Genomic DNA, 21,567 nt, shown 5'->3' with positions numbered 1-21,567 from the left:
GCTCCCTTTCTGAAACAAACACAGACCCACTCGGAACGAGACGGCTCCCCGCTCTCCGACCCGTCACCCCTCTGTCCGCGCCCTCACGTGAAGGAACGCCAGCTTCAGAAGCTAAGGGGGAGGGGTGTCCGAAGAAAGGGCGGAGGAGAGGACTCCTGCAGGAGAGAACAAATGCCGCGGTACCACAGAGCCCCCTCGTCCTCTCCTCGGATTGCATTACAGAGCTTGACCACCTGCTCCAACCACAGAGCTCGCAGCGCTCTGTGAAGCGTGGGGAGTCTAAGTTTGGTGTTGCTTTTGTTGCTTCAAATACAAGAGAAACAGTTACAGAACAGATTAGAACCATTTGGAGCATCGTGCGAGTGAGTTAGGAGTTGGGACTGATTTCCGCCTTTCAAAGGTCATCTTAATACGGTTCCCTTTTCCCTTTTTCGGTCCCACAGGTTCACGAGCTTTCTGGTTGACTGAGAAGCATCACAACCGTGCTCCCGCGCGAATTCCTACTATCAGCAGTGGCTGTTTTCACCCTTCACGATGAAGGTTTCTCAGGCGACAGTGGCATCGTTCCCACTGTGTGGTCGCGGCAGCGACGTGCGCCCGACGGGTGTGGGGCTGCACGGTTCAGGGCTGCAGGCTCCCCACCGCGGACACCAGCCTGCCATGCACCCAATCCCGGGACCGGACACGAACCCAAACGGGACGAAAAGTCACAAACACTCAAGTACCAGATCTGGGCTTTTTCTGTTAAAGGTAGTTCGCAAGACTTAAGAAGTATTCTCTCCAGATTATAAAAGGTTAAAACTGTTTAATAGGAACAATCTTGGACAGGCAGAAACAGCTTTGATTTGGAGGATTAGAGCAACACACAACTGGGAAGGATTCCACAGGGGCAGTCGGATGGGACAGTCTGCACCTCTTCTAGCGACTGCATTAAAAAGCCGGCAGATGGACATCCTGCCCTCTGTCAGGACACATGCCACCTCTGAGAACGGCCAGCTCTCCACACGGGCTATGGGAGAGATGTTATTTACACTGGAAAATAGCTTTCTTCTTCCGTGCAGTGGACATAGCCAGACAGCAGTCACTAACACCCCTCCCTAGCACAGGTGCAGGACAGCTTTATTGATCTCCGGGTTTGTCCAGTCATTCCGAATGTCATCTAGGTGGTTATCGAAATCCACAAGTGTTTCGTACGACCGGCTGTCCAGGAGCGACGCGGAGATCCTCTGGGCCTCTGGCCAGTCTTCACAGTAATCACTACAAGGCGAAACAGGAGAGATCAGGCCCTCGGCAAAGAACAGGTGGCTTTCCAACAGAGCACACAGAAAACCGGCCACACACACAGTGGGACAAAGGAAGACAGTCACGGATGCCAGCACCCACCAATGTTTTAAACAAAGATGTGCCTAAAGAGCACGGGGCATGGTTGAGAAACGAAGGAGCCCCTTCCAAACGAAATTCTGAAGAAGCTGGAGGGGGATGGCAGATGCTTTCAGAGTGCTTATAAATAACCACAGCAGAGGCCCGAAAAAGGGGGCCCGGGGGCGGGGCGGGGACCCCGGAGTAGCGCTCAGCTTCTCTCAGGAGCCAGGGAGCATGCACGCTTTCTGTGTGAGGTCTGTACACCCCCCTGGAGAATACGCTCTCTCGAAACCAGAGGCCGGGCCGGCTTTCCCGTGGGAGCAGCCCCCAGCACACCGCACGGGGCCGCCCCGAGGACACGGCACTCACTAGTGTGGGTCTCTGCACCGCCACTTGTTTTCATGGTGCTCGTACACGAGGATCGTGGGTACCACGCAGTCCATCGTGAACTTGGTGTTGTCCACCTGCGCACAAGACAAAGGACGCGCTCGTGAACAGAGCTGATGGGGAGCGGCAGCCGGCACCCTGGTGGAAGGCCTCAGGCGCCTCCTCGTGGCTCGAGGCGGCAGCGGAAGCCCCCGGCCCGGACAGAAACCCCCACATGGTGCGCGGACTCCGCAAACCCGACGCGTGCCATCACACCTCGAGTGGCCCGGGATTAACTGTTACGGAGAATAAGTGCTCAGTACTTCACAGCTTTCTCACAAAAGCAGAGCTTCTGCCCCCCTGTTAGAAGTCTGTCTGGACTGAGGTTGTGTACCAAGGGTTTGATGTTTGCTACCGTCTGCCTGACTTCTTCCTTCCCTCTGGGCTGTCGGCTGCTCTGATTCAACGGCTCTCACACTTGAGCGTGCATCAGAATCATCTGGAAGCTTATTCAAGCAGCCTGCTGGGCCCTGAGAATCTGCATTTCCGACACGGTCCCAGGTGGTGCTGATGCCGCTGGCACAGAGCCCCACTCTGAGGACCACTGAGCTGGAACGACCGCCCCTCCTGGAGGCGTGGAGTGGGCCGCGCCCCAGCGGCATTCACACTGCGCCTGCGGGTCTGCAGCCGGGAGGAGGCCACGAAGGGCGGCACTGGTCTGACGGAGCCTCTGCGGAGAGGAGACCGCTTACACGGGAAAGCTCCGCGTGAGCAAGAGAACGCTCGGCAGCCGGTCCGGCAACAGAAAACGCGACAGCGCCCAAGAGTGACTCACCATGACGAGGGCGGTATCGCCGAAGCCCTCGGCGATTCTGGAGGCCACCTTCTCTGCAACCTGGTTCGGACTGCAAAAGACGCGGCAGTGAGCTGACAGTCGTTCTAGTGGACGCCGTCCAACAGTCTCCCCCGGGGCAGGGCTCACAAGCACGGAGGCAGAGGGCGGTGCCGGTAACCTGTGCGCGCTCGTCACGCCTGCTAAGGCGGCTTCTGGCCGTCGCGGTCAGACGCAGGGACTTGTGCCGAGGGTAGGGAGTGCTGTCGGGCCACGGGGAGCACGGCGCGAAGCGGGCCCTTGCCTTCCGGCAGAGGCACCCTGAGCAGAAGGGCCCCCTGGAGCCAGCGGAGAGGAGAGCGCAGCACACGCTCGGAGCTCCCGCCCTCTGACGCCTCCCTGGCCGCCCGCTTCATCACACACCTACTCACAGAGGGACTCCATCTACCTCTCGGCTGCTGGCAATGGAGTCGGCCTCCTTTTCAAGTTTAAACATTTCTAGGCCATTCCAAATCTTCTCCACGCTCGTCAGCCTCCAATCGCTGGCTCCGGCCCATCCCGACCTCGATAAGTGACAGCTTGCACCCTTGAGTCCATGGAGCAGACCAGAGAGGCTCCCGCATCACCCCTGCACTACCCTCACCGCCCTGGCTGTTTTCTGATCCCATCTCAGGCAGAGGCCTCCTCGCACCCGGGGGCCCCTCCACGCAGACCTCCTCCTCAGGGGTCTCCTTTAGGGGCCCCTGCCCCGCTCCAAATTTGAGCCGGTCTCTTCCTCCATGGGAAAAAACAGTTTGCCTGGTTCCCTCTGTCCAACCTGTCTCCTTTCACCCGTGTTTCTTAAATTTCAACCGATCTCACTCTTGAATAAGCCGGCAGTCTTGTCTCTTCGTGCATAAGCCGTGAATAAGCCGGCAGTCTTGTCTCTGGGTACCCACCCCCTTACCTTCGAGGGTCTGCACCCCGGAGGCCTGCCAAGCACCCTCATCCTCCCCCCGGCCCTGCGGCCCAGCTGGAACCTCCCGCTCTACCTTCTCTGACTGCCCACTCCCCCTTGACCCTCACCGGGTGCTGGAGACTCTTCCCTTGCCTCGGCCTCCTCTGCTCTCCTCCCACTCACTGTGCTCAGGCTGTCACCCTACACCTGGGTTTTTCCAAAACTGCTTCCTAACCGGCCTCGTTTTCTAGGCTCTTATTTCGTGTATCTTCAGATCAAACTTCCTAAAATGAAACTTCCAGTCTGTTTCCTGCGACTCATCAAAGCTTGGGAGAGAAGAGTCCGCTGTGCTCAGCTTCGTGCGTCCCGCCTTCCTCCCTGTGGACCAGCTACCGTTCCTACACACAGGAGCAGTGCTTTGTGTGTCTTTAACGGCAGTGCAACGGCCTGCATACGGTCTCCCTCGCGTGCTCCTCCCCGGCACTCACACTGTTCCCTGTTCGGGATGCCCTTCCAACCTGCTCTCTGCTTACCGAATCTCTTCCTGTCCACGATGCCCAGAACACTCCGTTCTCGCCACACTGCCCCGGCGGGGGTCCATCTGGCCTGCCTCTTAACTGTTTATTCCTGAAGTGCTTTAACGCCTAACCCTTGGCGCACAGATCTTTCTGTGCATCTTATTTTTGCCCCGCACAATGAAGAGTCTCAGCTTTTTGAACCAAGGATGGAGACATAATATATTTTAACGGCCACAAAAACACATGGATAATTATGGGGTTTACCTAAGGAAACATATGATTATGCTGTGACTGAGCTGGGGAAAAAAAAAAAAAAAGTCCGATTAATAATGTCTTAGGAAAACGAGTTATTTTATTTAATTACTCCATTTTCACGTCCAAAATTGAGAATTTGCAGTGATGTGATGCCTGTAAGTCTGCAGGATTAGAAAAAATGACGCAAGAACAACAAAGCAGTCTAAAGGAGAACGGGCCCCAGGGGCTGCTGTCCCTCGGGCCACCACGGAAAGCCTGGCAAGGGACGCACAGCCGTGCAGTATTTACCAGGAGCCGGCAGGCGCCCAGTTACCACGGCTCGAGTGGCGAATGGCAAGGAGGGGGACTGGAGCCACGGAGGAGGCCTGCCTATTCACCCATGAAACGCGGGCCAGACACAATCCGACGTCCCTAACTCACGCCTCAGATGCAGAGAAAAGAAGTCGCTGTTTGCTAAGTGATCTTCTGAGACTCGTGAAGCTTCTGCCACGAAGACACTTCTAAAACCATCGTCCTAACATTTATGATGATCACTCATAGTAGCTAGCGACTTTTATCAGGAAGGGGTCAAGAAACATTCATTAAAAACAACAACTACCTCTTCAGATGCCCCGAAGCTCAAATTTAAAATGCATTCTTTTGAAAAAAGTCAAATTGCAGTTAATGAGTTGAAAAAGTATTTGAAAGAAATGCCACTTTACAGTTTTGGCATCACGCACTTACTCTCAAATCCTGACCAGCCTCACCCCTGACTGCATTCCTAATGTAGGACTGTCACTTTATGGGAGCAGCGTCACCCCCTTGCTTCTTCCTAGGCCGGGTCACCCCCTTGTTCCCGTAAAGACTCGGCTCAAAGAAACCTGCAGGCGCACCCTGGAGGCAGAGACCCCTTTGCCAATCCCCTTCCCCACTCGCAAAGCCAGAAATCTACTTGAACTGAGATCGCACATTCTCCACCTAAATGCTTTTTTTTGAGCATCTAACCTCAGGCCAGGGCGCTGTGCCTGGTACTGACGTTCACCCGCATGTAATCCGAATTAGGAAGCAAAACACCAGTCATCATCAAGTACTGTAATAAAACTTGACATGATGCCCTTAAGCTTAATAAAATAGCTACAAACATGTTACGCCTCAAAATATTAAAATATGGATTGGTTTTTTTAAAAACTATGTTTCCTGGGGGTGCCTTGGTGGCTCAGTCGGTTAAGTGTGCGACTCTTCATTTCAGCTCGGGTCATGATCTCACGGTTCATGGGTTCGAGCCCCGGGTCGGACTCTGTGCTGACAGCTCGGAACCTGGAGCCTGTTTCGGATTCTGTGGCTCCCTCTCTCGCTGCCCCTCCCCTGCTCGTCCTCTGTCTCTCTCACTCTCAAAAGTAAATAATAAAACATTAAAAATACAACTATGTCTCCTATGTTGTACTTTTCATCTCTGTGGCTTATTTATTTAAATTTTATTTATTTATTTTGAGAGCGAGAGAGGGAGAAAGAGAATCCCAAACAGGCTCTGTGCTGTCAGGGCAGAGCCTGATGTGGGGCTTGAACTGTGAGATCACACCCTGAGCCAAAATCAAGAGTCAGATGCTTAACCGACTGAGCCACCCAGGTGCCCCTTGTGACTCACTGATTTTGTAATTTAAAGTCTGTACCTCTTAATCCCCTTCATCTAGTTCACCTATCCCCCCACCCACCTACCCTCTGGTGACCACCAGCTTATCCCCTGTATTTAATAGTTATTCGTTATTTATATTTATTACTATTATTAACAAATTTTTTTAAACATTTATTCATTTTTGAGAGTAAGAGAGACAGAGCATGAGCAGGAGAGGGGCAGAGAGAGTGAGACACAGAATCCAAAGCAGCTCTGAGCAGTCAGCACGGAGTCTTACGTGGGGCTTGAAGTCACAGACCGCGAGAACATGACCTGAGCCGAAGTCAGACCCTTAACCAACTGAGCCACTCAGGCACCCCTATTATTTTTAAAAAGATTTTATTTTTAAGTAATTGCTACACCTAACATGAGGCCCAAACTCACAACCCCGAGATCAAGAATCGCATGCTCCACTGATGAGACAGCCAGGTGCCCCAAGAGTTTAAGATTCCACATGTAAGTGAAATCATATGATATTTGTCTTTCTCTGGCTTATTTCACTTAGCATAATACCCTTGAGGTCCATCCATGTTGTCAAAAATGGCAAGATCTCGTTTTTTATGGCTGAGTACTATTCTATGTGTGTATATACCACACCTTCCGTATCTGTTCATCTACCGATGGGCACTGAGGTTACTTCCACGGTCTTGGCTATTGTAAATAGTGCTGCGACCAGCGGTGCTTGTATGTTTTCTAATTAGTGTTTTCGTTTTCTTTAAATACCAGTATTGGAATTACTGGATCATATGGTGGTTCTATTTTTAACTTTGGGGGACCCTCCACACTGCTTCCACAGAGGCTGCACCAATTTGCATTCTCCACCAACAGGTCCTCTTTTCTCCACATCCTCACCAACACTTGGTATTTCTTATGTTGTTGATTTTAGCCATTCTGACAGCTGTGAGGGGACATCTCATTGTGGTTTTGACTGGTATTTCCCTAATGACGAGTGATGCCAAGCGTCCTCTCTGTTGGGACTGTTGTGCCTTCTGTACGTCTTCTTTGGAAAAATGTCTATTCAGGTCCTCTGCTCATTATTTATTATTTTTTGGGGGGGGAGAGTGTTGAGTTGTAGAAGTTCTTTCTGCATCTTGGATATTAACCCCTTATGGGTTACGTCATTTGCACACATCTTCTCTCACTCACTCGCCTGCCTTTTTTTGTTGGTGGTTTCCTCGGCTGTGCAAAAGCTTTTTCTTTTGGTATAGTCCTAATAGTACATTTGAATGATCCTTTCTTGGAAAAAGCAATCATAGGGCTAGTAATAGTAACAGCCCAAAGCTGGCACTTCCAACCAAGCACAAAGCTAAACATGATATACGTTGCTTCCCTTTGTCCCCAAGACCGGTTTCTGAGGCGTGAGCTTTTACCACCATTTTACAGACAGGACCACTGCAGCCCAAAGAGGTGAATCAGTAAGTCATCTGTGCTTCGAATCCAAGTCTACCTGACTGTAAGGCCCAGGCTGTGAGACAGTCAATCAGCTGGTGTTTCTAAAAGAAGGACACATTTTAAGTTAGGTCTGGCTGAGAGACAAGTGAAGGTTTTCCCGGCAAATAGTATTAGACACGGACGTTAGCGTAATCGTAGCTCCTGAGCTTCCAAGCTGTGTGTGTGGCGTCTGTGCAGTGACCGTGTCTGCATGGACTTTCCCCGCCGGAGTGTCGTGAGGGTTGGGAAGGATGACACACAGTCCCGGCACACACACCGGGAGGATAAGCGTCCCCCCTCCCCCAAACCTAGCAGAGACTCATCAGAAGGGACTAAAGGGTAACTGGCCCTCTTGTCCCCCAGCGCTCTTTAATCCCCCTACAGATCTGACAAGGGCCTCTTAGTAGGCACATAAACAGACATAGATGAGAGAATGCAAAACCTCCTGAGCAGAGCAGGTGAAGGAAATGGGAAAGTCTAGATTACGAGTCGCATGAAAATGGTGTCTGGGTAAGAGAAGGCTGGGCTGGGCTGGGCTGGACTGAGGTCCAAATAGAGGCAGGAAGACGGAGGCGCCGTGAGCCACACAGGCACGCAGATGAGAGCCGCGCACACACACATGGGGCAACCACGCTAGGCCGGGGTTTGGGAGTGTGCTGGGGGGGGGGGGGGAAGGAAAGGGAGGCTTCTACACTTAACACACTGGTGCCATTACCTCCTGCCTGGTCTCCTCACCTTTCTGCGAGAGCACCTGTGGGAGGGTATTGCTCGGTTCAGGAAACCTCCTTCCGAGGACAGCTCCCCACTGCCTACAAAGTGCAGTTCCAAAGGCCTTAGAGCCCAACCTTTCTAGGGTTGCTTCCTAGCATTTCCCTCCGTGTGCGCCCTGGATTCCTGCCCACTTCCGCCCGGTGTCTACCTCACACGTCCCCTCTGTGGACGCTCTTCCCTCCTCTCTCCACATGTGAACCTGACAAGCCCACTTCCAGGTGCCCGTTCAAATGACACCGCTCCCCGAGGGCTTTCCTCGTCATCCCCACAGAGCAGCTCCTCGTTGCTCTTGCTGCGAGAGCCTCTGCACCACCCTCACGGCGCGCGTGTGGCCCTGGGCCGGTCCTTCCGGGCCCGGTCTTTCACGTAACAAAGACCGAGACCACAAGGGCCCTGTGAACAGGTCTGGATCAGAGACGCAGCCGTGGTGTCATCAATGCGCGGGGGGCTGATGGGATCACACGCAGAAGGGGCCCGTGGAGGAGTGGTGGTTCCCGGGACCACAGAGGCCCCGCATGTTGCCATCCAAGCAGGGGCTCTAGCCAGGGTTGTCTGGAGCCCAGCACTTGGCTGGTCACCCTGCCTCCCCGTGAGTCCTGCCCGCACCCAGTCCCTGAAGCACGTCTGTGCCTCATCAATGACGGCAACACCTGGTCACCGGCTCACTGCGTTATTTCCTAAAGCGCTCCTGAGTCCATTCCCTCACTTATGCTGAGCAAGTGGGTGCACTCCGGGCATCCCAGGAACTCTGGGACCGTCCACTGCAGCCCCCAACTGCTTGGACGCCGGAGTCAGTGGCTCTGACGACGTGAGCCGAGCGAGAGGGCCGTGCTGGGCACCTCCCATCTGCGCCTGGTTTCCGGCTGGAGGAAACCACAGGGAGATCAGAGTACCGACTCCTCTGGGGCTTGCCCTGCTGGCCGTGTCCCTAGAGGGACTGCTTCTCTTGAGGTGCACGTCCTTACCGCCCTCTTCCCCTCGGTCCCTCTAGGCGCAGGGCTGGTGGTGCCGCCTTCTGCCCGAGCCCTCCCCTCTGGTGAGTTCCCTTACACGCTGCCCAGACCTTCGGAAACAACCCTCGGACCAGCCCTCCTCAAGTTATCCGAACATCCAGTGTGCCGTCCCTGTCTCTGTGGAGGAGGAGACTAACGCAGAAAGCGAGCGAAGTCCTCGCCTTTGCTCACTAGTGAGAACCAGGGGCCCACAAGAAGGAAGCTGCAAACACTGCATCCTCATCACGGTACAGACCCTAAGAGCACCAAATCCAAAAGTTGTTTTATTTGTCCCCAAAGACGGCGGCAGTCTTTCCTAATGCTCGGCCCTACACCGTTCCTAGCTGGGATCGGAATCAGAGGCCCCTGACTGTCGCTTTCATTGCGTGAATTCCCTTCAAGCAAAATACAGATTATACAAAACTCAATTCCAAATTAGTGGAAGTGTCACAATTTCTGTTTGGAAATTAACCGCCCCGCAGCTCCTCTCAGACGCTATAAACGAGCACCGAAGGCGAGGAGGGGTTTGTTCTCACAGAGCCTACCGACGGTCAAGAGGCGCATCAGAGACTGTGTGTCACATGATCATTCTTTCACACCGGAGGGTTGTGGCTCGGACATACCTGGCATCCTTGACCCGTTCGTTAGCTTGGTAATAACCGGCGATCACATAGCTATTATCTTTGCACCATGAGTCGATCTGAAAGAGACAAACATTGGGAACAAAAGATGAATGATTTTCTCTTAAATGTCACCTCTTAATAAACACAGGAGACCTTGCCCCCCGCCCCGGACAAGACACAGTATAATCCCTGAATCCTCGTCCCCACGAGAAAGCTACAAGAAAATGGGTGCTCCCACGAGAAAGGCCACACTAGCTTGCTGTCCATGGTCTATGGGAGGCCACATCACTCTTGCTGAGGGGCCCCAATGCCCACACACGTGGCACAGGGGCAGCCCGGCAGGGAGGTGGGGGAGGGGACCATCTTTACCCACCTCCTTGTCAGATACAAAGAATGGAGGCATTCTGGGCTTGAGCAAGCCTTCAGATACCGGAAATCGATCCCTCACAGAGAAGCAAACTAAACCTATACGTTTACACAGCCGGGGGCAGAGCCAGAATGGGAATCTCGGTCTCTTGAAACCAAGTTTTTTTATATCATATTTAAATTTCTGTATTCCTAGCAACAAACCATGAAAACACTTTATGCTGGGATGTGGGGTAAACAGGCCACGGACATCTGTGGGCAGAGGCAGGTGGGGGTGTGTATGCACGTGCACACACACACCCTCTCTCTCGTGCACTCAATTCCCTGTGGCATGCTTTTAAATGGGAGCACGGTGGCCGACTTTCAAAGTTTTTGTCCATTTTATAATGCCACTCTTCTCTCATCAGATTTAGCTTCTGGCAGGTCTAATGCCATTATTAAAAACAACAAAAGGTCCTCCTGTTTTGCCATAATGGAATTTTAAAAAATTATTTTATTTTTTTAATGTTTATTTTTGAGACAGACAGAGAGAGACAGAGCGTGAGCAGGGGAGAGGCAGAGAAAGAGGGAGACACAGAATCCCAAGCAGGCTCCAGGCTCCAAGCTGTCAGTAGAGAGCCCGACGTGGGGCTCGAACCCATGAACTGCGAGATCACAACCTGAGCTGAAGTCGGACGCTCAACCGACTGAGCCACCCAGGTGCCCCTGCCGTAATGGAATTTTAATAACATACTGCAGTAAATTCTATTCTCAATCAGAAGAGCAAATAAAATTGATTCTCAGTTTTTTCATAGTAAATTAACTAGTTAAAAATAGTCTTCTTTCCTTAAAAAAAAAAAAAAAAAAACAAAAACAAAAAACAAAAACAGCTGTACTGCTCTTTTTCCTGAATTCTGGTTTGGGGCTCAGGCAGTGTCCTCTGTGACTAAAAGCAGATATTACCAGATGGTCCCAGTCCAAGGTTCCCTGCTCGCACAAGGATTAGAATAATAATTCTGGCCTCCTAAGAGCTCCTGAATTACCATATTGGGTCAAAACCAAGGCTCAATGAACCAATTAGATGTTTTGGTCATCCACCCAAAAGACTAGGGCTATGTCTCCAAAATATTTATAATGGCTCTTTCACCGTAACTTTGCTGCAAAGTACTCCACAATCACTTGTATTTTGTTTCTATCACTTCTTAAAGGCACGGGTTCCAGAAACTTTCTGTTGGTACTTAACAGCAGCAACTTCTTTCATTTTTTTTCTAAAACTATTTTTTTGTAGCACCAAACGACATAGCCCAGCTCTAAACTTTGGCATCTGGCCCCATTCCCTGAACTCAAACGCACACGATTAGCCCCTTCAGCATAGCCCGCCCTCTCAGCTTTTACTTCTATTCAGAGACCAGCCTCTTGAGTGCGTCCTCGCTATCCACTTGAGAGGCCCTCTCCTGGCTCTCTGGTGAGGCTTGTCCTTCTAGCCAGTCAGAACTGGAGACAAATCTAAAATGGGTCAGCAGCGCTGATTCCTTCTGGAAACTCTAGGGAAGAATCTTCTCCTTGCCTTGTCCAGCACCTAGAGGTCACCCTCATTCCTTGACTGGTGGCTGCACCACCCTGACCTCTGCTTCTGTCATCACCTCTCCTTTCCCTGTACTGCCCCACCTGTCTCCTCCTTATAAGAACCCTGTGATTACACTGGGCTCTTCAGATCACCCAGGTTCGCCTCCCCACCTCAAGATCCTTAATTTCATCTGCAAAGTCCCCTTTGCCAAGTAAGGTCACATATTCATGGGTTCCAAGTATTAGGGTGTGGACACGCCAGGGGATCATTTTTAGCTGACCACAGCTACGTTTAGTACAAGGACCACTGCTTGCTGCCTGCTGCTGTTCTGACCACCCCGCGAGCTGTCTCCGCTGCTCCTGATCCAATCCTGGGCTGGAGGCAACAGTTCAGGACATGTCCCCCAGCAGACACAGGTGGGATCACCTGTATGTGTGCTCAGGGAGCACAGAAAGTAACTGACGTGAAGGTGATTCTTGTGACAAACACAGTGGTCGAATCAATTTCAGCAGAAAAACAGCGTCATGACCTCGAGCTTGTAAAACTCTCTGAAAAGGCTGCCCTAAAAGTGAGCCAGTTCATAAAGGCTCTGGCTTGGTTTTAAAACTTCTGAACGATTCAAACAAGGACAACCAAGCTTACTGTAAGGATGCCCGTGATGGGCATGCACACCCACGTCCATGGTCCACAGATAGACACAGTTGAAAATACAGAAGGGCGGATGTGGAAAAAAAGTTTTTTTTTTTTAAATGTTTACTTATTTGCTTATTTTGAGACAGTGAGCGAGTGAGCACGCAAGCAGAGGAGGGGTACAGAGAGAATCCCAAGCAGACTCCGTGCTAACGGCAGAGAGCTCGATGTGGGGCCCGAACTCACGGACCGTCAGATCGTGACCTGAGCCAAAATTGAGAGAGACGCTTAACTGACTGGGCGCCCCAGAGTGAACAAGTTTTAATAAGATGGAAGAGTTTTCTTTGATGGTTTCAAAAATGGAACCAGACCTCATCAGGTGAGTGACCTGGAGGGCAGTAAAAGCCGGTGAGCAGAAGATGAGCAGTGTGAACATGGGCAGGTGGTGAGGGGCTTCCGAATCCTCAGAAAGCCCAAACGGCTTGCTAAGAAAAGCCTCAGTGGGTTTAAGAGGCGGCTCGCCCCGAAGTGGGGCAGGGCAAGGCAGAAGCGGCTGGCGTCCGATCTCCGTTCTCTGTGAGTCCACTTCCACGGTCCCTGCTCTCCCGCCACGCATCCTGTGAACAATCCACACGAAGACCACAGCTCAGGACGACAGGCTCCGCACACAGGGTCTGAATTCCATATTTACACTTGTAGTTTCTTTTACTCGTCAGAGGCAAAAGGAGGACACCTTTACCGTGGCGTGAGCCTGCCACACCCTGTGCCAAGTGCCTTTTCTGGCTTGTTCCGTGTCAGACACATAGAACGACTAAAGGCACCAGGCCCCACTCGTTCATTGCCAGCTCAGCTGTGCACAAAGAATTACCAGCTTCTCTCTGCAAACTTGCTAACGTGCGTGTGTGACATTATCATTTTCATAGCCGTATTACCTCCCTCATGCGACCGTGCCATTGCCATCGCCACAAAGCAGGTAAGGCAGGAGAAGAGCCACCCTGAGGAGGGCATCACTCCCACACGTGCCACCCACAAGCTGGGGGTGTCTGGGAGCCTTGCCGTCTGCGGCAACAAGCAGGTCTTGGGAGCCTAAGGGGAGGGCTAGATGCATCGAGAAGAAAAGTTGGGTGCTGATTCTCCACGGGATGGAAAGCAGCTGGATCCACGAAAGAGCTTTGGAGGTACATGGGATGGGGCGAGGGTGAAGTTCAGAGGGAAGAAATGGAAAGAGGGCCTGGAGCAAACCATCTCCGTCTCCCAGGCTAGCTGTGAATGTTCTGGAGGTAACCAGGCAGAGTAGGCAGGGGGCTTAGGAAGGAGCCAGAGGACAGCGGCCCATGCCAATGAGCACAGAGGAGGCACACATGGAGGCAGCAGAAAGAATTCCGGACAAGAATCAAGGTGGTTAGACCAACCGGCAATTGAGAAAGTCATCTGAGCGGAATGTAATCAAAAGTTGCTCCGCAGAACCAGGAAATCAACTGAGGGCAAAAGGACGAAAAGGGATTAGAGAAACAGCAGGTCCACACTGATTTTCCTGCTAACATTTTATGGGTTTTCGCTATTAGAAATAATTCCGTCACTACCTACGTCAAAGGGTTATAAGGATAAATAACAGGCATAAGTGCTTAAAAAAAAAAAAAGAAAAGCACCCGGAAATGGAAGGATTTTTTTTTAAATGGAAAATTATAATGAAAAGCTTTTCAAAGGAATCTGATGTTGCCCTTTGATGGACTGCTTATCAAGTCAGCCTTTCCCGGTTACTAAAAATAATTACAATATGAAACTCCCTGAACAGAAAAAAGCCATGAGAATGAGGCCTCGTTTATACAGTTTCATGGATTTAGAAGCTTTATTAAAACCGCATCTTCCATAGCTGATATACTGATAAACTGTGGCTCCGTATGCTGAGACCTCTCATTGCCTTCAGGTTATAAAGTTGCTAAGTCAAAAGCTGAATGGCATAAACTTAAATACGTTAATTGTGATAAAGTTTTTTTGGATAGACTCAAATCGCAAATTTTCCCTTGTAACTTTGCTCTGAGAGTTAATTTGTACTCAATCGGCATCTTTTTCACACCTGTCTAAGGCTGGGGCTGTGATTCAGGGTAGGTCAGTATTTTAAGAGGAGCCAACGTAACCCACCACCGCTGGGCAAGGGCGGAGCCACAGCGTGTTCTTACTGCTTACAGAACTTGAGGCCCAGAATCTAGTGCAGACTTAACTCTGCGGGACGGGAGACTCAAACACCGAAGGGCATGTTTGGGGAAGTGCTCTAAGTGGAGAGTGAGGGCAGAGCGTAAAAGGGCGGGGGGTAAGATCAAACAGGGCCCCACGCAGTACCCCCTTCCCTCTCTTTAGACAGCGTGAGTGGGGGGGGGGGTAGGGGGAGAGGGACAGGATGCCCCTTTCCCTCTTAACAAGCTGGTGGCACTGGGCCATTGTAAGAGTCCGGGTCTCCTCTGGGCATCTTCCCCCCGCCAGCTAAGTGGTTTGGGAGGCAGCTCTGCTCCTCGGGGAAAATTCGTGTAAAGGTGACTCTAATGCAGTTGTTTATAGTTAGTATATTTAATTCTCTCAAGTATTGTGTTTCTATCTTATGGAAGTACCATAATCCTTTAACTCTACAAAGCTTAATTAAGAATAAGAATTAGAAAAATTCTTTGACAATTCCAAGTGAGGTTCAAGTTGTCTTTAAGACGCTTAGATATTTCATTTTTTTTTTTTTTTTTTGAGACAGCGACAGAGTGTGAGCAGGGGAGGGGCAGAGAGAAAGGGAGACAGAATCCGAAGCAGGCTCCAGGCTCTGAGCTGTCAGCACAGAACCCGATGCGGGGCTCGAACTCATGAACGGTGGGCTCATGACCTGAGCTGAAGTTGGATGCTTAACTGAGGCTGACAGGATTTTAAATGGATTTAAAGAACATGTGTTTCCTTCAGACCCCTCTGGCTAGTCCCCTGCCGATTCCCCTTCCATCCACCCTGTAAAAGCACCATCCATAGCTCTCCCCTCATTCCACACACCGCCCCTCCCTATACGACCTGCTCTCATAGCCTCAACAGTCATTGCAAAGCCACCGGTTCCCAATCTGCATCCCCAGCCCGTCCGTCTTCCAAGCTCCAGACCCATTTTGCAACATTCAATGCTGGGTCTTCATTTCCCCTCAACAAACGGCACCATGTCGTCCAAGGCAGAAGTCAGAAATCGAGGCGCCACCCTTGCTTCCTTCTCCCTGTGTCCACAGTACGATCAGTCACCAGTCACAGAGTCCCGTGGGTTCTTCCTCCTGATTCTGTCTGACCTGTCCCCTCTGCATCCAGGCTGCAGTTTAGGCCACCTCTCTGCCTCTGGTCCTGTATGCACTTCTCCCAACACTCTTCTTGCTGCAGGCTGGAGCCATCACTCCAGCACACAAATGCGCCCGTGGAACTGTCTCCAGTGGCGGCCCTCTGTCCTCATGATGGTGCCCGCACTCCCGTGTGACCTGCGGGTTGCTCTGAAACCTGCCCTTGATCCCCTAACACTCTACACTCTAGCTCCCCCTCTCTGCCATTTTCTCGTCCCCCCTCTGCCTTCAATGTTCTCTCCGCCCCGCCCCCCCTCCCCCCATTACTACTTCGGTGGCCCGCCTAGCCATTCCTTGCAAGTGCATTTCCCCAGGCAGCCTGCCTTCCCTGACTCGGCAAGCCTGGGCCAGCCCTGGACCTCACCGCTTTCTGCTCCAGCCCACATACGGCACTTATTCTTAGAGACTGTACTTCTGCTTGGAGCACGATCAACGGCTAAGCAGGCGCTGTGATCCGCAGCCCTATCCGCAGCCCTTTCCGCCCCCCAGCACGGGCCTGGCGCACGACTGGAAAACTGAATAATCCTGCATCAGTGCTCCTGGGAAACCTAGTTCCCTGCAAGCGACTGTATTTCACATGTCCCAGCACCTGCAATTCCCTTGAGATCAGAGTAGTTAAGGCAGCTGGATGAAAACACTTGCATCAACTGCCCTCCCCCCTCCGGGCCAATATGGTACTGACAACACATTCCCTCAAGAGCAGCTCGGATGCATTTTATAAATATCTACTTTCATTTATCTCCTGCCCTGAGAAGATGTGGAGAAACGCACACAATGGTCCAGTTCAGCAGGCCCTCAAAGACGCGCCCGTAGGCCTTGGGGGGCCATTTGCCCAAGGGGACTTCCTGCCTCCCGAGAACTGCCATGGGTGTCCCATTTAGGAAAATTATGAAACGGGCTCCTTTTCCTTGGGGTGAAGTACAGACAAAGCATTTCTAGCCACACCTTCTCCAACTCAACTCCCTTCTGTGTGAACTAACTTTCTTGAGGATCGTAGTTTATATTTGTACTTAAGTGGAAACTAAACAGTATCTCAACTCAGATAGGAAGCGGCTCTGAGGTTCCGGTTTGTTTCGCTCCGAGGTTTTAACAAGTCCGTGAACCTTCCAGGTGGTCTTTTCCCTGCGCTGCTCCCCAGACCCTAAGAACTACTGCCCGGAGTTCCATTACAGTTGGTCGGTGAGCTAAACCTCTCCCCCACCGCACGTGCATACAGCAGGCGCTCAGCACACCCAAGTGCGATGGCTGAGAGGCAGGTCTGCTACCGCTTTTTAAGTTCAGTCTCCAGCTTTTGAAACCATGGGTGCGTCCTCTGGGGCGCCCGGCAGGCTCGGTCCGTGGGGCGTGCGACTCCTGATCTCGGGGCCGTGAGTTCGAACCCCGCGCTGCGGGTAGAGACGACTTCGACAAAGAAAAACCACGGGCGGGAACAGACAGGCTCTCCTTACACGGCGGTCGCGCACGTTCAAAGGAAGGAGTGCCCGTCAGGTCCGAACTACCTCTCCGAACGCGTCTGGACTCTCGAGCCGCGGGGCACTGCCCGCCAAGGAACCAGGGCGTCTACACCCACGCCAGACACCGAACGGGCTCTGGGAGGCGGCGCGGGAAGCACGCTGCAGCGTCCAACTCAGAGCTCCTCACAACTGCCCGCGCCTCCCGGTCCCCGAGCATCAGCGCGGTCGAGTCCCGACCCAGTTAGCGACAGCTCGTTCCTGCAAAGGCTACCGGTTTGAGGAACGGACCTAAAGCGCCTCTGGGGGCACGGCGACCGCTCCGGCAGCGGCCCCGTGGCGCCAGGCCGAGCCCGCGGGGACACCCCGCTCTCCGCCACCGCGGCCGCCTCCGGGCTCCCGCCGGACACCCGCGCTTCCAGCCGGGGCCGCCCACACGCTCCGAGGGGAGGCCGCCCTTCCCGCGCTTACCAGGGTGAGGGCCACCTCCAGCATCGGGGCGAGGGCCAGGGTGCCGTGGAAGAGGGGGATACAGTCCACGAAGAGGGTGTGGGGGGCCCCGGGGCCGCCCAGGGGGAGGTGCTCCTTGCGGGGCTTCTGCTTCTCGGCCACCAGCAGTCCGTTGACGGCGCAGTGCGGGTACTTGGCGCCGTGCAGCACCATCTTGCAGTAAGCCTGGGTGGTCAGCTTCACCCCGGGCATACTGCGCCCGGCAGGGCCCCGGAGGCCCCGGCGCCGGCTCAGGCCTGGATCCCCCGCCCGGCCGCCCGGCGCCTCAGCGGAGAAGCGGGGTGAGGCGGCGGCGGCCTGGCGCGGCCCCGCGACTGGCGGAGGCCCGCACGGGCCCGGCCCCGCGGCGGGCTGGGCTCCCCACACACTAGCAACCCGCCGGGGAGAACGCGACGCGCCTGCCTCACACTCCACTCGCGCTTCTGGCCGGGCGCCGCCGTAGAGCAGCCTCTCGACGCCGCCGTAAAGCGGCCCGACCAGCCCTTTTACGACGCTGGCGGCTCTGCCCTCCTTCCGCTCGGGTGACCCCCGGCGCGGCCGGGTCCTCCACGATCCCGTGGTGCTCCGCGCGCGCCCTCGTTCCTCTCTTCCGGTAGCGGGCAGCCAGGACATAGAGGGCGGTCGCGGCGGTCGCGGCGGGCAGCGTCGGGCGGCAGGTGAGCGGGCGGAGGATGGCGGGCGGCCCTCGCCGCGGGGCCGCGGAGGGCCAGGGGCCGGCAGCCAGCGGACGAGCGTGCCCGCGAACCGGCGGCCCGGCGCCAGCAGGGAGCGGCGACTGGGCCTTGGAGCCCTGTGACATTGAGGCCGGCCGGCGGGGTTTCGGGGCTCGGGGGCCGCCGGCTCGCGGCCTGTGTGCCGCCCCGCGGCATCCCGCCTGGCTGCACCTGCGCCGCCCCGGCCGTGGTCTAGTTTCGGGTTCTGACCTTGGAGCGCCCGCTGGCCGAGGGCGGGGCCAGGGGTCGGCGGCTCTGCAGCCTAGGCCGCAGCCCTCCAGCTACGACTGCGCGACCGCACCGGTTTAACGGGGCTCGGGGAGAGCCGCCCCGCGTCCGCCCCCGCGCGGGCCAGGCCCGGGGAGAGAAGACGCGGGGTGCGAGCCAGTTCAGCCTTGACGTCATGCTTATGTTTATTGTGCGTTTTCCCAATGCGTTCGGCGTCCCTTTGGTCGTCAGCAGTCCCCTGCTGAAGTCCCCGTTTGGAAGGAAGGGGAGGTAGGGGAGATGGGCCCGAAGCCGGAAGGACCCGGGTGGGAGCTGGGTCATCCAGGTCATCGTCCGCGGACACTGGCAGTGGACCAGGCCGTATTTGCAGCCTTTCTGCCTGATGTCTTCTTCCTATTTTAGGCACCTGCTAGGTTTTTAACCAAATGCTCAGTTGCATGCAGTGCATGCCGGTACCTTTGAGCTGTTTACCCAGACAGTGGAGCCCGTCATGGTAGCTCAGCGCTTTAGGGTTTAGCTTTCTCATCTCAGTCTCCTCACTAAAATTTCTTCTCCCTGTTTTTTTTAAGAAAGCCAGTGTTCTGCTAATTTCCTGTATATGTATTTCCTGAGTATATATTAACGGCGTTTGGCCTATTATGAAGCCCCGTAAAAACATGTCGATTGTTAATAAAAATCTCATTCTCGGGTATTTTGTGAATTTAGAGTCGGTAACAAAGAAACGGTGGGTCATAGATGTTGGGGATAAAAAACCAAAGTTGCATCGACTTCCCAAATAAATGCACTGGAGTCCCCGATGGGTGTTTGCCCTTATTCATAGAGAAGGTGTGCGTTTTTCTCTTTCAGAATGTTGGCTACCAGAGTGTTTAGCCTAATTGGCAAGCGAGCAATTTCCACCTCAGTGTGTGTACGAGCGCATGGTAAGTGTAACTTCTTTTAAATGGGCTGAGCTGATTTCATCCTGTTCCCACTGTGTGTGAGCTCCTATGCCGGAGTTTCAAACACAGATGGTCTAAGGTGGCTCAGATCCTGATTCTGCTGTTGTGGGACTTCAGGGGGGGTATCAATATTTTAACAGGGCTTACCTCTGGATTATAGAGCATTTATGAATCATGTTGAATACTGGTCTGGATTTTTGCTTACACTGATATTTCCTCCCTTTTCCTTCCCTTCCCTTCCCGTTTTTTTTCAGGTTCAAGTTCCACCCCTTTCAAGAGATCTCCACCATACATGACTTTAATGATTTCCTCTCTCCACCTAAAAAAGTCCCAACCGTTTATCTTAAATACCACTTGCATTGTTGGGGCAATGGAAAGGAAGGAGCTTGGACTTCTAGCCTGAGCAGAATTTAATCTCATTGTTGTCTTGGATGAGCTACTTACACGTAGGAATCTCTTCTCACCTGAAATATATGTAAAGAGTTTAGTTCGTGCCCAGCACATGGCGAGTTTAGTTTTGCATTTATCAAGCATCTTTGGGCCTTTCCCCAGGATGTTTGCCGTCTGGAGAGGGACAGATATGTGAAGACAGTATTTGAATAAGTGATGTACCCTCAGAAGAAACACTTACCCTGGCCTGGGGTTCAGGAGAGGTGTTTGGAGGGGCGGCTTCTCTGTGCTGAAGTATTAGCAGGTTTAACCTTATATTCTAGAGGAGAATGGCATCCTAGACGGAGAGAAAGCCAGGGAAAGGACAAAATGCAAATTACCATGGCAGGTTGTGTTAGGGAGGGGTCAAGTGCAAGGCTTGAGTAGTGATAACTTGGAGAGCAAGGCCTATGAATCCAGGGGCTCAATAACCAGTAACTGCTACTGCCTCAACTGCTTTTATGTGTGAATTTTTCCTTGAAATTGTGTCCTCGAATTGGTGATCTGTCTGTTGTCTTGCATTTTCCTCCATTCCTTATATTGTCCAGGATAACACAGATCATCTAGTGAGAGTATCGTTGAAATGTTTGTTATTTAAATGGGGATGTAATAAAGACAAGTTTGTTGTTTAATTAGTAGGTGTGGAATGAAACACTCCTTCGTTGTAGGAAGCCAGGGGTATCTGGGTGGCTCAGTCAGGTAAGCATGTGACTCTTGATTACATCTCAGGTCAAGATCTCATGGTCGTGGGGGTGAGCCCTGCGTTGGGCTCTGCACTGACAGTGAGGAGTCTGCTTGGGATTCTCATTTCCTTCTCTCTCTTGAAATAAAATAGACATTTTTAAAAAGCCTAGCAAGTCACTTAATGACAGATTATATTTTGTTTCTATTTTGGCTTTGCTTATGTATTTTCTAAGCTTTGTTTAATTCGTTTGAGGTGCAGTTTACAGAAAGTACAATTTCCTTTTTCTAAGCGTAATGTTCTGTGGATTTCGATAAGCTCACACAGCTGTGTAACAGCGATGCCAGTCAGGACTACGACATTTGCATCACTCCCGAAAGTTCCTTCACATCCCCTTGGTCATTCTGGCCTTTCATAAGAAGCCAGCTTCCTTCTCTTTACAGTGGCATTAGCCAAAACTTATTCTTAGTTAAATTAGTCCCTTTTTGAAATCCTCCAGTGGCTTCTCGTGTCTGGGGTAAGATCTGCACTAGGCCTCTCTGATGTTATCAAAGCAGACTCAAAAAGGAAATGACAGACCCAAGGCAGCTCTCCCGGGTGCTCAGGGTCCCCGTCCCCAGGGGTGTGACACATTCCTGGTGTGCGGCAGGCTGTGGCTTCTGCCTCAGAGCTCCAGAGTTGTTATTTTAGAATAGCCTTTCCTCACCGCCCTTTGTGAAGATGCTGCCTGGCCTACATCATCCTGCTTTGTCTGCTTGGAGGGCTGACATACTGGGGTTTCTGTGTGTCGTCTCTTTGCTTCCAGGATGCAAACTTTTTTGAGGCCGAGAACCTGCCTTTCTTCATGGCTGTGTTTTCGGTACACAGTACGCAGGTGGAGAAAACTGCGGTCCATTGAATAGGTCTTGTCCTTTTTTTTTTTTTAGGTTTATTTTTGAGGACAGAAGGAACACATGTGTGCCTGAGCAGGGGAGGGGCGGGGCGGGGTAGGG

The 21,567-nt window shown here is 52.7% G+C and overlaps 2 protein-coding genes across 3 annotated transcripts in view; one reads left to right on the top strand and one right to left on the bottom strand.

Annotated features, from left to right (window-relative positions):
- Nucleotides 1-785: 785 nt before the first annotated feature.
- On the bottom strand, nucleotides 786-18,062 carry EMC8 (ER membrane protein complex subunit 8). The gene is made up of 5 exons (XM_086688757.1): nucleotides 17,547-18,062; nucleotides 9,739-9,815; nucleotides 2,564-2,633; nucleotides 1,732-1,826; nucleotides 786-1,257 (listed from the first exon to the last, which is right to left on the bottom strand). The coding sequence occupies exons 1-5, from the start codon at nucleotides 17,775-17,777 to the stop codon at nucleotides 1,098-1,100; spliced, it is 633 nt and encodes a 210-aa protein (XP_086544883.1). The 5' UTR covers nucleotides 17,778-18,062; the 3' UTR covers nucleotides 786-1,097.
- Nucleotides 18,063-18,088: 26 nt separating this feature from the next.
- The window catches only part of COX4I1 (cytochrome c oxidase subunit 4I1), a 132,973-nt gene continuing 129,494 nt past the window's right edge, over nucleotides 18,089-21,567 (top strand). For both annotated transcript variants that reach the window (XM_086688759.1, XM_025920656.2), the window contains exons 1-2: nucleotides 18,089-18,241; nucleotides 19,373-19,446. In XM_086688759.1, coding sequence (XP_086544885.1) covers nucleotides 19,374-19,446 — 73 coding nt within the window. In that variant the 5' untranslated portion in view covers nucleotides 18,089-18,241; nucleotide 19,373. The remainder of the gene's footprint in view (nucleotides 18,242-19,372; nucleotides 19,447-21,567) is intronic.

The sequence above is a fragment of the Puma concolor genome, chromosome E2 (assembly GCF_028749965.1).
Source record: "Puma concolor isolate L17-30 chromosome E2, mPumCon1.1.hap2, whole genome shotgun sequence".
NCBI classification, from domain to species: Eukaryota; Metazoa; Chordata; class Mammalia; order Carnivora; family Felidae; genus Puma; species Puma concolor.
The sequence above is the reverse complement of the archived record's forward strand: the minus strand, read 5'-3'. Positions and strand labels throughout refer to the sequence as shown.